This window comes from Helicoverpa zea, chromosome 20 (assembly GCF_022581195.2).
Source record: "Helicoverpa zea isolate HzStark_Cry1AcR chromosome 20, ilHelZeax1.1, whole genome shotgun sequence".
Classification (NCBI taxonomy): Eukaryota; Metazoa; Arthropoda; class Insecta; order Lepidoptera; family Noctuidae; genus Helicoverpa; species Helicoverpa zea.
Window position 1 is genome coordinate 886,770 of NC_061471.1, and position 17,229 is coordinate 903,998.

Below are 17,229 nucleotides of genomic sequence, written 5' to 3' on the forward strand. Positions count from 1 at the left end.
AAGCTTTGCTTGTCTGACTATTGACTTGCTATTATGATATTGTCTTACTATTGACTTCGCAATGGTCGAAAAAATATGAAAGCACTTCTGCGTATGCGTCAAATGGCTAGAATTGCAAATCTACGTGACGCGCATTACATACATATAAATGAGGTATCTAACACCGAGAAATCGTAAATCTGACCAGTTCCGAAGGTAGTGTGATCAATCAAGCAAAGATACGGCAGGGCATTTTAAAATTAAAATTTAATGTGTAAATCTATATCCCCAGGTCCCCGACTACCTACAAGTGATAGACCAGCCGATGGACTTCACAACCATCCGCAACAAGCTGGAGGCCGGCGACTACACGGCCGACGAGCATCTCATCGCTGACGCCGCGCTCGTCTTCCTCAACTGCTATACGTATAATAAGGATGACCATCCTGTTGCCAAGTTAGTATTGTTGTTATTGAACTATTTCGCACACCAGGATAAATGATATTTATTTTACAAATAGGTTGAAACCTTTTTAATTTTGTTAGAAAGTGATATTTCTTGTTTAATTACCTTGAGAAGAAATATCGAAACAAATTGAGGGCTGTAGTCCCTTTAAAAGACCCAACATACATGACTACACCATGGATAAGCAATGTAGGATTGTGTCTGAAATGATGAAAAGTAATCTTGCTTATTGAATAGCATTTTTCACTTTAAAAATATAATCGATGTTTCTCATGTGCTTGCTATGATGCTCGTCATTTGTTTTGACCGATTTTAGAGTTTATTTAAATGAAGATAAAGTCGATAATAGTTTGCACATCAAATCAACTTGACAACAGCTCAATTCGACAAAGAATTTGCTTGTTGTCTATCTAGATCTTAACAAGAAATAATATGTAATCCAACCCAATCTCTTCCAGAGCCGGCACCCGCCTAGAAAAATACATGAACAAGCGCTGCGCAGACCTGGAACTGCCTCCTCTCCCTGAGATTGAGCTGGAGGCCTCCGAGACGTCCTCCGTGAAGCGCACCTCGCCCAGCGAGCACGACGACGCGCCGCCGTCCAAGCGGGCGAAAGTGCACTGAACTCACCCCATACTGTGTCGTACTAGTGATATATCTGGCTTTATTGGGAGGACTGTCGTGTTTGTGGCCGGGTCTACATATTACAAGTGAAATTAAAAGTGAATGTTCTTGTGTCTGTGTGTGTTATTGAGCTATAAATGTGCTAGTTTCAAATCTACCAAGTTACAGTAATTTTCTATATTGTATCTTGGTGACGACTGACAAGCCATTTAAGAAATAACAAAAAAACTGTACTGTACAGTTGAAAGTTCTAAAATTGATCATTTGCCTTGAGCTAGCTTGTTAAATCGTGTTGTCTTAGTATGGATACATGTTTTTTTGTGATAATGTATGTGTTAAAGAAATATTTCACTTGTAACTGTCGAATATCTACAAAATACACCCATCCACAAATACAGCATCTATCCTGTACTACATAAAGTTCCATTTTAAATGTATTATGTGTTGCGTACTTAATGTAGAAGTACGTTAGTATTGAAATGAAAATTTGTAGTCGATATAGAATATGGCCGCCTGATGTTGTATGAAATAGTGTAAATAAGGCCTAAATTCACTGACAACATAAACATCAGTTTTCTTAGAACAACTGTTCATTGAATTTTTATGTTCAATTTTCAAATGGTTACGTTGTTTCTGAATGTGGGCCTAAGCCTGTCACTGATCTTGTTGTATGACTTAAATGTTATAAAGCTAAAGAGTTTGTTTGTTTGCTTGAACGGGCTATCTAGGAACTACATGTCTGATTTAAAAAAATCAATTTTTAACCAGATACGCGGAGTAGATCCCAAGGGGCACGAGCGAGACCGCTACCGATATTGTAGGAGTATTAGGAATTGATTGATGGTCAATTCTTAATATTTTTCTGTCACAAAACAAACCATCGAAGCTAACCAAATATACATAATATTGTTGTGGAACAGTATTTAAACAAGCCCTGAGAAATATTCAGGGATTTAACTTACTTGACTACAAAAAATCAAAGTAATAAAATATCTAAAGAGCATGATAAAAGACAAATAAAATTATTTAAAATCACTTACTAGAATGTATGACAAATTCACTAATCTTGATTGATCAAAAAACATTATCTTTTAAAATTATTTGTAAACGCAAAGTGCTGGTAACTGCCGTTTGTAGAATGACATAATATCTGCTTTTAAAGGCGAATGTCGACAATGACCGGTAAAAGTTAATAATATCGTAAATTAGTAAGCATTCATGTCAATTGTATAAAAGTAGTGTTTACACGATCTTAGGGCATAATTGAAATTAATTAAGTAAATGTTCATAAAATCTGTGTAAAACTAAACAACCTCATGTTATTACAACTTAAAGGCTGCAAGACTTTAATAAATAGCAAAAATAATGTATGTAGAAGTTATTTAAGTACTCTGCCTGGCTACCTCTCAATATTTCTGGATAAATTAGCCAAATTATGTGTAGGTATACATTTTAAGTTGTTACTGACTCAAATCATAATAAAATTGCATAAGGACCAATCGTAAAGTCAATCAATGTAATTATGTTGAAAAAAGGTCAATTCTTTATGTACTCGACATCAAACATTATTTCATAATCATCTTACCAAGTATGCTACTTATTCTAATCGCCTTCTATAATATGTAAATCGATAGTTCATAATATTCCTCACGTACAAACGCTAGAAAGTATTCCGTTAAATTAAACTTTTGTAAATAATTTGTACTTTAGTAGCTGACGTGTACATAATATAATATTAGTGTTTGATATAGGCTCTCAAGCCAAAAACGCCTAATTTCTAAGATAATGCAGAGATTATCCATTGCGAATAATACCCAAAAAGTTTACAACTTGGAAGGTATGCAAAAGTAGTTTTTTTTTTTCGTTTATTTAGGTTATCACAAATCATAATTTTAGTACTAAAAGCGAGCTTATCGTAGCAATCAATTTTTAATTCCGTGCGATTGAATGGTCACAGGACCTAAATTAGCTATAATCTAAGTACATTATTTTTGCAACATAAATTATATTACATAAAATGCCCTGAGAGGAAAAATTTAGATTTGACAATGTTTAATGAAAACTTTGTTTATAATGTGTTAGAGTTAAATTGAAAAATATAGTTTTGACAAAAGGGGACAATAGTAAATAAAATATTGATAAAATCTTTGGTTTTGTCCCTTATAGAAAAAAATATCAATTGTCACAACTGATTATTGTGAATTGTGTAATAATTGCAATCGAATATGTTCATTGATGTAATTTCGTCACAGATCGTCATGTTTGTCGTATCGCCTGCATTTAGTGAACCTCATGTAATGTTTAGTAACGTGACAGTGAAGGCTTGTGTTCCACGTTATATGCCCGCACTGGCTCGCTACATCAGTTGGTGACGAGCATTTATATACTATAATTCCAGTAACAGCACTCGTGTACGGCGCAAATCAATCCAAATATTATGAAATATTTAACGTTACAAGCTCGTGTAGCGCTAGTGGCAACCCTCACGGGTACACGATGGCCTCTGATGGACCGCGCGTGCTCATCATGGGCCATTACAAACCCTTAGACATTAGTTTTAGTTCTAAAAATTGTTAGTGCATAAGTTTGAAACTAGCTTTTTTCATACAACAGTTAAATCTCGTGATTTCGATCAATCGAACTCAATGTTGTGTTTTGTTTTACTAAATTTTATTTGTTTTCTTTTTGAGTTGAAACAGCATTGGTTTTTTTTAACTGAGGCATAGCCGATGTTTTTAATTTGATATTAGGGAGACAAATGAGTGTAGTTTAGACATGGTTGCTATATTAATGTGATTTAAATTGTAGTGAGTAATCAATACTTTCAAAATAAGATTGAGTATAGCTGTCAAGCAACCTTGTTGTATGGTGTAGTTGGTCACACTAATTATGTTACATTGCGATTTTTAGTATTAATTCAGCATGTTTGTGATTGCAGTAAGCAGTTGCTTGATTGTGATGCCAGTGGCCGACTGCACAAATAAATCGTACCAGTGCATTCCTACATAATAAACTGTAAAATCTTGTTCTCAGTGATTTGTGTTTCCGTAATAATGATGATCATTTTGTCTGCGATTATTTATTTATGTAATTTATAAGTTTTATATTAATTTATATTGTAGTGAATAAAGACCCACGTACAGTTGCTATACTACTTTTATTTAGACTTTTCCCATTGGAACCTCTCAAATGGATTCATCAACTATTTCTCTGATGTTAAGGACACTACATTTGGCAGACTATTTAATCATTTAGATAGGTCATTGGACCAGGTTCCATACATTCTTAGCCAATCGCCATTGAATGAAGACCCTGTCTGACAAACATACAAACATGGTATGTTGAAACACTGAAAAAGTTTACATTAGGTAGTTTTTGATAAAAATAAGAGATCCAATGTATAACTATTACATGATTTAATATTCGCTTACAACATAAATAAATCACACAAATCGGTTTTCTTATAACCCAGTACTATTGGTATAGACAGAATATATTCATTCAGTGGTGCTCAGCAGCCTCCTTCCTCCTGATCTCTGCCCATTTGGCTACGTTGCCAGGGGAGTTAGCTGGAAACAAATAATTAGTCATGTAATTGTGAAGTCTTAAATACAGTTTCAGTGGGGTGGGGGGGAGTTTGAAGCCAACACTAGGCTTAGTAAATAATAAATAGCTAAATAAATAAATAAATTGTAATATTGAAGTCCGCCCCTAAGATGACCCACTGACCAATTTTCAAAGCCATAAAAATAAATAGTAACTGTTTTGGAGTAGGAACTGAATCTCTAATTATCGAACAGCACTGGATTTCGCAAGGAGTACCATTAATATCAATCAATATCTCGGAAACTAGCTATGTACTTCACTCATACATTAGGGTGGCTTAATTTGTTGAGTTGGGTCTTTCTGTAACCTCATGTATTCACAATAGTAACTTTGTATTGCACAAAAACTACAGTTACTAACTAAAGTACATAGTTTCTTTAGAACTTACCCAGTTTGTTGATCTTGTAGAAGACGGGAAGGGAGACCACGATACCGATAGCCCAGTATTTCCAGATCCATTGGTTCTGAATGTAGAACTTCAAGGGGAACTGCGCCAGCTTAGCGCTGAAAGTGTAGGGGAATTTCATGGGGCGACCCGCGGAGTCCGACATCGTGATGCTCGGCTATCTGACGGAAGAACATGCACAAATTATTATGTAATGTTACCCCAACTTACCTCCAATGTCATTCTTGTTTTTATAAAACTTTATTAGAGGAGACACATTGTACATTGAATTTTGGGTAAATAGAAGATTTATTAGGCAAAGATTTAATTATATTTACCGATTATTTTTGTCTAATAAAATAAAAGAATCCTAACCTTTTTGCGACAGAAAATCGACAGCAATAGAGTAGAACTCAAAGTTACTACTGGTCATAATAAAGTACTCTGTGCTACTGGTCAACGATAAAATTATGTAACTCGACTAAAATTAAATTATAGTCGATTAAAGTTGGTAAAATATGGCTGAATTTTATAATTATAAGAACTTTTGTATACCCATATTTGCAAAAATAAAAAATTCTATTCTATTCTATTCTATTCTAAAGTCGAGTTTATTATAAGCGAGGACTTCTAATTGGCTCTCTGTCGACTATAACTATATTGTTTAGTTTTTATTTAGCTGGCTGTAAGTCCTCCATAGAGTATTAAATAAATAAATGAAAAGGTAATCTATCGCACACAGTTTTCTTTTTACTTAAAATTTTCAGTATTTAATTTACATGTGTTTTTTGTTGTTTACTTTACAGTAGAAAACACGATGCATGGTAAGGCGTTATTTGGTATAGTAAGTGGTAACAATTTTTTTGAAGCGAGACTCGACTATGTAACTAACTTCTATTTACTAGTCGTGACCCTAGACAGCATAGACAACAAATGTTTTTATGTTTTTCGCGGGCTTTTAATGCTTATTTTTTGGGATTTTTCACAGCCGTAAAAACACAATAATTAGTTGAGTTTTCATATTTCCTGAAATATATTTAAAATTAGTAAAATAATACGTTTTGTTATAGCAAGTGTAATACAAAATATTTTTTTCCATGTTGCAACGTCATTGTACAAAATGTCAATCAAATAAAAATGTCAACTTGGTTTGTGGTGTCGTATTTTTGTGGATAAATGTAATTTTAAAATAAAATTGGAATTATTGACAATATAATGTGTGACAATGGCTTCGGTGAAAGTGGCTGTAAGGGTTCGCCCATTCAATCAAAGGTCAGTAGATACCATGCTCAGGAAAGTCCAATTTTTACCCAATGTTTTGGGGGAGTTAACGTATTGCATGAAATACTGATGTTTCCATGATTCTGACGTCTATTATGCTGATAATTGACTGTAGCATATAATTTTTTATGTCCACTGTTATGATACAAGAGTTTATCAGTGTACCCCCTCTGGTTTTAGTAGATAAAACAGCAATTTTCTTCGTAGCATTTGAAAGTGCAAAAAAGCAATGATGTCATGTTAAATGACAATGACTTTCACGGTTCAGTTGCATTTGGAGCACAAACTGTACCTCAGCGATGCCGTTTAGATGAAAGTTGTCGAAAAAATGTAAAAAAGTCAGTGACCTAAATAAACAAGATAAAATTGCAATCTATATTGTGTAGCAGCCTGCTGGAATGTTTGTCTGTTTATCATTGAGATTGAACTGTAAACAACAATGTATCGTTCAGAGTTCCTGTTTACAATGCTATTTGTTATTATTACATACACTCTTGAATAGAAGCATGATTTTTTGGCAGTGTGTTAAGGTTGAAAGACTAGAGAATTCGGTTGGAGTGTAGCAAAGGGTGTGCAAGGTTTTTGGGACGTTTTTGGAGTGTAGCAAAGGGTGTACAAGGTTTTTTTTAACCGAGAATTCTGTTTGTTGCCCATGTACTTGACATTTTCATTTAATTCTTATTGTTTTCTTATCGCATGGTGATTGACATATATCTTATGAGTTTTTATTAGAGATGGGTAACTCAGGAGTGATAGATAAAAAAGATATGTATCTTTCCGTTCTTATCACTCACTCTTTGTATCAGTTCAAATCCGAATGTATCAGTGTATCTTTAACAACTCATTCAATCCGTCGTCCGTTTGTATCTGTGTTGCACTCGCACACACAGCGTTGAGCGGCTGGCGTCACGGTTTCTCATCGGAAAGTCCAGACATCTCTTTCGCACTTCCCTACTTAGAATGTTCTGTCTCACTTTCTCGATACCGAGAATAAGTGTTTGACCATTATTTTTATTTATTTATTCGATTTACACGGCTTTAACAGCCAATTACATAAATCGTAAACTTAAATTTGAAATAAAAAATAGAAACTTAAAAATAAAAAAAAATTAACTTAAAAATATTATAAACTGATATACGAATCTATCTATCCTAAACGAATCTATCACTCTTAGTTCGTACTGATTTAGTGATACATTGGATTGAATTGAACGAAGCGAGTCACTCTGAGCAACAGTACAATGTCACTCACGGATTCGAAAGGATATAGAGATACAAAAGAGTGATACATATCCCAGTGATCAAAAGATACATATCAATCTTTTCTTTTCAATGATACGTTTTTCCCATGTCTAGTTTTTATTGATAACAATAATATCCCAATTCTAGAGATTACAGATTACAGCCATACAGTCTATTACTTATCTGTATTTCATCTATAATGCTGTGCCAATAAAATGAATTGAATATTTTATAAGTGCAGCCCTCTTATATTAGCAAATTCATGTGTCTGGCATCTAAGATTCAGAAAAATTAAAAATAGAACCTCACAATTTGCTCACATAAAAAAAAACAATGGACAATCATAGACTTGCTTGGTCATACCTCGTGAGTTTTATGGTACTATTATCTGCCTGAGGTATAGATAGTTCAACTCAGATTTGCGCGCGGCCCTATGTGTGCGTCGGCTTGTAAATATACAACTTTCGTTCGTGTGACAGTGACGTCGTCCGAGCATGACGTGTTCTTATCGCTTTTTCTTATGGGTACAGTCGTTTACAAAAATGTCTAGTTTTTCACGGAGAAAATGTTTAAGGAGTCAGGTAGCGTTTCAAAAAATGAAACAACATTCAAAGCTTTTTATTATTACATTTTACAGTTTTTCATTATTTTCTCATACGTTTTTTCAAATTGACATTGACAGTACCTAAGAAATAAATGAGGTGAAATATCTAAGATGAATTAAATACTTCTTACATATTTTCTAGCTCGGGGTACGAGGACAATAAATAAAAGTGTGGACTAAAAATGCAAAATTCATCATTTGATTTTTCAAGGAGCGATTCAGAATCATTATAAATAAATAAACATTAAATTACGTAATAACTGTTTTCTTTAAACAGCCGTAACCCCTAAATAACTGTATTTGTACCCGACTGTACCTCTTGTCACGCACACAAAGTCACTGTATATGTACAAGGGTTACCCACACATAAGGCCGCGCGCAAGACTGAGTTGAACTTACTATAATTGGTTATATAATAATTGTATGTAGTGTAAAAAATATGACAGCTACTTAGAAAATACATAACTTCAATTAAATTTTTTGTATCCCTTTTTGATACAAAGTGCAACTGTATTTTTATGATCATCTGAACATAAAACAAAATTTATACTAGTATGACTTCTGCTAGCGATTTTGTCTATGTGAGATACATTAGAATTCTAGTGAACAAACCCATATATTCTATGGTTCACAAATATTTGCTTAATTTTTGCAAAAAACCAGGCAATTAGAAGCAGGAAGCCAATAAAATATAGATTCATCTGATAATATAGAAGAAAAATGATATCATTTATATATTGCCAAGCTAATCAATATTCTATTCAAATTAATAGATGTTAAGTAACGATAAAGTCTGCCAAAAGCAATATTTTGTTGTATTATGGACTCTTTGCAAACAAAGTATCATATTAATATCTGGTTTACAATATTATTTATTCATGTATTCTAGCCTTTTTATGAAGAACATAACAGTTAAAAACATTGTGTGAATTCATTATAACATGTAACTGTAAATTAAGAAATACACTTCTTTCTATACATATGAAATGTCATGGTTACTTAACTTTAGTTATCTTGATCTAATGGTCGCTGCACACAGCGGGCGGGGCGCGACGGGACGGGACGGCGACGCGACGCTGAGCAGTTGTAATGTACTAGATATTACGGACGACGTCACACAGAGCCGTCCCGCTCGGCGCGACGGTAACTGTCGCGCCACGCCGCCGTCGCGCCGAGCGGGAATACAAGTCACGTATACAACGCACACGAATACAGGCGGGGCGGGACGTGATCGCGCCCGCAGTGTGACCGATCCCGTCGCGCCAGCGCCGCGTCGCCGCCCCGCCACGCCGCGTCCCGTCGCGCCGCGCCCGCTGTGTGCAGAGACCTTTAATGAGATATTTATCAATACAGTTTGAAGTTGTGTTTGTATCAATTCTAAGAGTGTGCTTGTGTTATATTCATGAAGCCATCTAAAAGATAATACATTTTATTTAAATGTTTTTTTGGTAGTCACTTGTGACATTTATTTTCCTTCTGCACTATTATCCTGACATTATATTGAGGAAATATTTCTGGTATTTTTTATCGTTAAATGGGAAATTGTTTATAACAAACATAAGCTACATGTTATCCAGGCATGGGAAGTCATTCCCTGGGACACCGATCGAGTAGCGAGAGACAGCTAGGAATCCTCAAAAAAACTCATTAACAAAATGTCCATAAAAGAACTGAAACGCCAGAATTAAAAACCCCCCAGTCAACAATGTCTGATTCATACACTCACACTAAAATAAAAATAACAAAACTTTACGATGATAAACAAATGAGTCACGATTGTCGCTAATTTGCGTTCTGTTATCGCAAATGCTTACATGTTTATATCTTAATTGATAATGTTTGTAAACTGGATCGTGTGAGTAACCCCGATTTCAGATGGCCCCACGGTCTAGTACGTAGTGAGAAAACATTGACTGGCTGTAGGCAGTAGGCGCCATATTTTAAGATGTAAAGTTACCCTTCTGATATAGGCATTTCACGCGCTCAGCTGACGATCAACGTCTCGGAAATCGCGCCATACATTTTCATACAGTGACTATTGTCGCTAGCCTTAAGCCATCGGCCATGCGCGACTGCCGCCTGTGTCGGAATGGTACCTTTATTTATTCAGATTATAGTGAGAGTGGGTGATAGCGTACAGTATGAATAATAATGTCGTTTTTTTCGCATTGGATCTAGTTTACTATAACGTGTCATATATGGCCATAGATAATCTTGGCTGATTTCGAAATCGAGGAGAATAAAAGAGCTATGCAAATAATGTTCAATAATACTGTGTCGGCTGGCATTAGAACATCTTTGACAGTCGTTAAAGTCAGAGAGTCTGCCAACCAGTCTGGGTTGAGGAGGTTAGATAGGCAGTTGGTCCTTGTAAAGCACTTTTACTCAGCTACATGTCATAAGATTGGAAGTCGTCCCCATCTTAGTTGGGAAAAGATTAGGCAGATCAATATTCCGTTGCCCGGTCGCAAGGAATCTGTGGAAGTTTTCGTTTCGGAATCTTTTCCTCCTGTGTGAGGGTTTCCAAGAGTACGATGGATGTATAGGTATTTAAATTATTTCCACGTAAAGTGATAACTGTAGTTATATCGTCCCGATTTTTTTGCTTTCCGTTCTGCATAACGAAATCTTCTGTAGACTCAACCTTGACTCTTGTGACCTTTGTCTGCCGCATAGCACAATCTCATGATTGTTCAATTCTATATAAAGTTGACGATAGAATTCCGACAAATATGAAAGATAAATCGAATAAAATATGACCTATAATTTATAGACAAGTTTGTGGTTCCACTTCAGAAACGTAAAATTTATTTGCATCCTTACTTAATAAATTATATAATAAATGCGAAAGTAACTCTGTCTGTCTGTCTGTCTGTATGTTACGCTTTCACGTCTAAACCGCTGAACGGATTTTAATAAAATTTGGTACAGAGATAGAGTTGACCTTGAGAAAGAACATAGGATAGTTTTTATCCCGGACTTTTGAAGAATTCTCTTGGAAACGCGATATAACCGAACTCTACGCGGGCGAAGCCCCGGGCGGAAGCTAGTTAGCTATATGAAGTGACTATGATTAGGTACCTACTTGAGTAAATCGTAAACTCTAGCCCGTATTGTGGTACAAAACATTTAACTAACGACATGTATCAAAAACCTATAAAGATAGTGGCTACCGAAGGGACTTCGAAATTAGTGTTCCAATAGTTTCATTGGCGGAATAGTGTTTATTGCCACAATTCAGTTAATGACACCGTTATTAGCCCAATTACAGTTATTTAGAACTAAAAGCAGAAATTCGGTCGACGTTTTACGTATTGATGCGAATTTCCATTTCCATTCGTTTAGCATTGCTGACTTCACGATAGTCAAAATTTAAGAATAAAAAGCTCGAAAGTGGCTAATTTCGGATAAGCAAAGTTATTTGCCGGAAACCGTATCATAAACCGTGTCAGCATTACCTACGTACGTGCAAAGGAGTATGTGAACGACGTCTTGTAACATCTATATTTGAACTTTAGCCTCGGCTGAGGTACGCTAGGTACTCTGTATTACTCACTGCCGGAAGCCGGAAGTGCGATGTCTCCGCCACTACACAACGTCGGCGACATTCGTGGGCTACGAGAAAGACAATACACTCATGTCCTGTGTATTATGAGCAAATTGAAATAAAATTCATTTTTTTGAACTTCATAATAATGCATCACCCTGCCGGAGAAAATCATTATACGGGTTTTTGTTGAAGAATTACCTATAGGGTCTTTTGATCAAGAAATTCTTAGTAACCAGAAAACTCTTATTAAGACGACGACGAGATAATTATTTATTTAGTTTGGCTTTTCAACAATGAGTACACGGTTACATCTATAACTATATATTTAGGCTCAATTCACACCAAAAGAGCGGCGAAGGGCAGCGAAGCGAAGCGCGGTTTGAGTGTCATTTGAATTTTTACTTTATCGAACGAGTCGCGCCGGGCATCCGCGCGACTCTTTCGAGTTTCTCATGCGAAAATATACATTATAGTAATGGGAATAAAGTAAAAATTCAAATGACACTCAAACCGCGCTTCGCTTCGCTGCCCTTCGCCGCTCTTTTGGTGTGAATTGAGCCTTAAACTTATATTTATGTACCTCATCACTTAAAGAGCACTGCATCCATACTTATACCCAGCTAGTGTCACTGTCTTCCGTCTCATCATCTCCCGATCATTTCCCAACTACGTTGAAATCGGCTTCCAGTCTACCAGTGTTTTACAAGGAGTGACTGCCTATCTGACCTCGTCGCTGTCTTCCATCTATTGCCAAAATAAAGATCTGTTCTATTCAAAACTACGAAAGAAACAGGGCTTATGTTATACATAGAAAGTTATACATATAGAATCCGTTATAGTCTCCAAATAAAAAGAAAACATCAAGCTTCTAACTTCAAGGCTTCTAAAACTTGTTTTATTTATATTTGTTTGTTTTTGTTGCAGAGAAAAGGACATGGGCGCGAAATTGATTGTCCAGATGGAGGGCAAGAAAACAAGACTGCTTACTGTAAAAGTGAGTTCTATAACCTACTTTTAAGGTTCCGAATTAGTTAAGTTTCTAAGGTCTAAGGTCATTCTATCAAGACCATCAAAACAGGTTTCGAAAAGGACTTTGGATAAGTAACAGGATTTCATAACCTCCTATTCTTACTATATTCCATTTGAGTAAGCTTACTAAATATAAATTTCATCTATGACTTTTTATTTAAAAACTCATAACCAATGTTAATACAATAATGACTTTTAATCAATTGAATCATTATTTTATACAGGAGTCTATAGTCTAAGTTTAATATTTCCTATTAAGATTGTTTCCCTTTGGCTATGCGCCTTCCCATGCGGAGTATAGTTTTGTTGAGAGGTTTCATCTCGTGTTATGATGGGATTCCTCTTATGAAACCGATTGCAGAAAACAGAGAGGTTTCCGGGTTACAAACTGCAATTTACGATTCGTCAATCGGAACTGTAACATCTGGGTCGAGGCTACCACTTTTATAATTACGAAAATAAGAATTAATCCGCTGCAGTTTTTATGACTCAGGCAATGCTCTTTGGAACAATAATAAAATTATACCTTTCTCAAATTTTATTAAACGCAGTGTGCTCTAGATGCAGTAGTGTTTTATTATATAATACATTACTTATGTACTAGTTTCCATCTGCAGCGTTACGAATACGTTCGTTCTACGTATTTTTTTTCTATTCGCCGAAAAGGTTCAACTGTAACATTTGTTCACGACAATAAAGGCCTTATATTGGAAGCATACATAGCCTCCAATTACGGGACCTATATCAATAGGTTTAGTAGTTCCTGGGGTTCGTTGTACACAAAGCAACAAGTACCTCTTTATAATATGACCATGTTTAAGCTGCAAAGAAGTCGATGTAAAGTATTGTTATGACTTCAAATGTGACCTTTAGCGGAGTCATGCTCAATGTCGCGCCATTCTACCTATTATGGACTACTAGATTTGTCATACAGACTGCAGGTATTGTGAATTTGTAATGAATAGCTAGCCTTTTTGTTGGGGTATCCGAACTCTTGATACTTTGAGCCGAAATCATGAAAATCAAAAAGTAATTTTATTGAAAGTATGCTTGCTGCAAATCGGTGATTTATGAACGCTTTGAAGCTTGCAAACGACAGCCCCCAAAAACGCCCGCCACTTCCAATGAGTTTTTGCTGGGAAGAAATGGTGGAAAAAACTCCCTTGCATTCTAGATTTTTAAACTTTTGCAAAAGCGCAGCGTCAGATCAGATATCATGGTGCAATTGTATGTGCATTAGTTTCGATTTGAAGGGCACTCTAGCCTGTAATTAAGGGGCTTATAGAGGTTAGAATATATTTTGTATCTGACTTATCCGACGGCAGTGAGATTTAAGAATTTGAACTTTGTACGTGCCGAACAAAGTTCTTTGAGTATCAACCGCATCGGATAAGAGCTGAACTTAAGAGATGCGATATATATCTTAGATCAGAATATCTTGGGAAAACCTCGTAATAAGAAGATTGTATCTTTTCTTTCCCATCTTATTCTTTGCTATCTGTGCGATAGTAAAACGTAACTCTTCAATTTGTAATTAGCCTTCGATTAGCAAAAGATATTCTGCGATATCCGGCTCGAATGATGATTAGGGAATTTCTATTTCTCATATAATAATATCGGGACAACTCTTATACAAAGTTGGCTAGCCCCATGGTTAGGTATTGATTAGCTTGTATTATGGGTGCTAATGCAACTTGATAGACTCAACCCAGACAACAAACATGCTCATCAAATAGTTACCGTACCAAGAATTAAACCCGGGACCATTTCGCCAATATGTACAGCTTGGTGACAATTGTACCGAGGGGGTAAAAAAAAACATCCGAATTGAATACTTCTTCCTTCTTTCGAAGTCACTTAAAATCTGATGGGTTCTGTGATTCCTGAGAACTAGACGAACTCTCCAGCTTTACAGTACTTACTACAGATGCACATACAGTGCACTTGAAACAGTTAGTGCTTCCCACGGTGTGACGTACGGTACAACGTGATAACATCGACACGAGCCGCATTATCGCGGCACCTGTGCGGCGACATAAATCATACCTACTGTTGATACAACTGGTGGTATTATACTGCTATTTACATGTTGCCTCTTGAGTTTGTTCAGCTTGATTACGAGTATTGATTTTCCACTTGTAATTTTTAACGCTCAAGTTGCAAATGAAATAACTTTTGCATAATTTTTTTAAATCATCGTCTCGAGGATACCCTTTTTTTTTTAACGACGTCAAAAATCATCAAATGACCCCTCCCGCTGTGGGTTAGCAGCAGTGAGGGAGTGTCAGACTCTTACTGACTAAAAACCGTCGTGTTCCGTCGTAGGCCTTTTATGTACCAGGGCCGCGGTAACTCTTTCGAACAATCCCGCAGCCCCGGTCTCGAGGATACCTAAACTATAAAGTCTTTAATCACCAACCTGCATTAAACAAGTGTGGCAATACACGCTCAAATTCTTATCTGCGTGGGAGTACGCCTGTGCCCTAGCAGAGGGATAAACATTTAACAAGGCTAATGATGATGATGATTGATACAATTTGAATTAACCAAAACTCCAAACATTAAAGAACTAAATGCATCACCAAAATTGCATTTCGCTTTGCTCCATTCTTTCCGCAAATAGAAACATTGAAGACCTTGGCTCGAGCCGAAATGACTTTCTTTCTCTTCCGTCCCAGTGATTAACGACGGAACAAAAAACTGCATGTCGTTACAAACCACGAACTGTGGTAGTCATCGCCATGATGTTTTATAGATAAAATTCGCGTGTCACGCTGTAATTTGGCGTGTTACGTCAGTGCGTGATAGTATTTCAAACGGCCGAGATTCCGCGCCGGTCTGACTAAATGTTATGTCATTATTTGATTTAATCGTAACTTTGTTTATTGGATTAGGTATGTAGGACATATCCGCTGCCTTATTCCAAAATGCCGAAAACATGAAATGAGAATAAATAAAATGGTCTTATTCCCTGGTTGCAAAGGATACTCGTCACGTCTATGTCAGCATGTCCCATGTTGCATGCTCCTTGAAGACTAATTGCCGTCAAAAGTTCCATATCGAATTATCGACCCAAAGCTAGGGGTTTCCCAACTGAAAAACCCATTACAAGCCTACAAGTACACCATTCCACAGGTGTTCCTAAGCTCGTTCGATACCACTAACCTAAGGCGGCCAACCGTCCCGCATTCTGCGGGACCGTCCCGTAATGACAGTTGCAATCCCGCATTGCAATATTTAATAAAATAGTCCCGCAAATCGTCTAAGGCGTCCCGTATGTCCCGCATTCCTCGTTTCCCATCGCTTTGCTCGCATAAAGGTGTTCCACATCAAAATACGAATGACGAGATGCGGCGCGGCGCCGTTGCTACCGCAGGCAGTGTATCATCAAGCGTGTGTGTGTACGGTTGCGCGCGTGCGTCCGTGTGTTCATGCCGCATGCGTTTACGTGAGTTTCAGGGAGTTTTCATTGTTTTGTTTCGCGCGCCAAGTGCAAGAGAGACAGAGACAAAAAAGGCTCAAGTTCAAAGAGCGCTAGTGTATGCAATAGTCTTTGATTATAATAATGACATCCTAAAGAGATGTGATGGATAGAGGTGTTCAAACATTTCAAAGACAGCGGAATACCGTTTCAGAATTGCCTGGCCATCGTCCAGTACCTACTTTGTTTGCCAGGAACAAACGCTCCTACGGAACGAGTTTTTTCCTTAATGAACAGCTTATGGACATCCGAAAAGTCTTCACTAAAAGTAGAAACATTACGTGCAATGCTAATTATAAAATTCAATATGGGCAGCTGTGAAAACTTTTTGGACATTCTGAACCAAAACCCAGACCTATTAAAAAAATGTCACTCATGTGAAAAATATGATTTTAAAAATAAATGTTAATTCGGTAGTGGTGTTGTTTGTTTCTAATTTAAGTACACCATTAACAATTCCAACAAATCCTAATTCTTATTGTGGATAGGGGTGGGTGTCCCGCATTGACTTACTATAAAGTTGGCCGCCTTACACTAACCGAAGTTGGTATTTTGTCCCTTCACATTTTAGCCAACAAGCAGTAAATAGCCAAAATAAAACAAACTTCAAGTTTGACATTTCCTGCAGATTAAAACATTAAAATCATTTCACCGGAAAGTATACCTTAATTTCTACCCAATAAAGTTAATTTTGAATGTTTACAATGATACTACAAATTACCTTTACACTTCATACACACGGAAACCGCGATGGCAACCTGATTACTGGTGACGTCATGACCGAGTGACGTCTCGCATCGTTAAGAGGTTTTTCACCTTAACCATGGATTAAGACCTAATACGTATGGTCATGGGCCTTCAAGGACATTGGATGATGTTATAATTTTAAACAGATTTAAGAACTTACAAAGTACACAGCTTGAAAGTTGAGATGTGTTTTTGACGGGGTATTTTATTTTCTCATCTGATGATTATGGTAAATT

The 17,229-nt window shown here is 36.4% G+C and overlaps 3 protein-coding genes across 6 annotated transcripts in view; 2 read left to right on the forward strand and 1 right to left on the reverse strand.

The window, feature by feature from the left end:
* The window catches only part of LOC124639967 (bromodomain adjacent to zinc finger domain protein 1A), a 28,780-nt gene extending 24,565 nt beyond the window's left edge, over positions 1–4,215 (forward strand). For all 3 annotated transcript variants that reach the window (XM_047177503.1, XM_047177505.1, XM_047177504.1), the window contains 2 exons: positions 272–435; positions 903–4,215. In XM_047177503.1, coding sequence (XP_047033459.1) covers positions 272–435; positions 903–1,068 — 330 coding nt within the window. In that variant the 3' untranslated portion in view covers positions 1,069–4,215. The remainder of the gene's footprint in view (positions 1–271; positions 436–902) is intronic.
* Positions 4,216–4,469: 254 nt separating this feature from the next.
* LOC124639969 lies at positions 4,470–5,495 on the reverse strand. Of its 2 annotated transcripts, none has more exons than XM_047177506.1 (3): positions 5,435–5,495; positions 5,063–5,241; positions 4,470–4,637 (listed from the first exon to the last, which is right to left on the reverse strand). In XM_047177506.1, the coding sequence occupies exons 2-3, from the start codon at positions 5,223–5,225 to the stop codon at positions 4,570–4,572; spliced, it is 231 nt and encodes a 76-aa protein (XP_047033462.1). In that variant the 5' UTR covers positions 5,226–5,241; positions 5,435–5,495; the 3' UTR covers positions 4,470–4,569. The 2 variants fall into 2 exon arrangements, with proteins under 2 accessions (XP_047033462.1, XP_047033463.1); XM_047177507.1 differs by having other exon boundaries at positions 5,398–5,491.
* Positions 5,496–6,284: 789 nt separating this feature from the next.
* The window catches only part of LOC124640127 (kinesin-like protein Klp98A), a 42,411-nt gene continuing 31,466 nt past the window's right edge, over positions 6,285–17,229 (forward strand). The window contains exons 1-2 of the mRNA XM_047177787.1: positions 6,285–6,331; positions 12,661–12,730. Coding sequence (XP_047033743.1) covers positions 6,285–6,331; positions 12,661–12,730 — 117 coding nt within the window. The remainder of the gene's footprint in view (positions 6,332–12,660; positions 12,731–17,229) is intronic.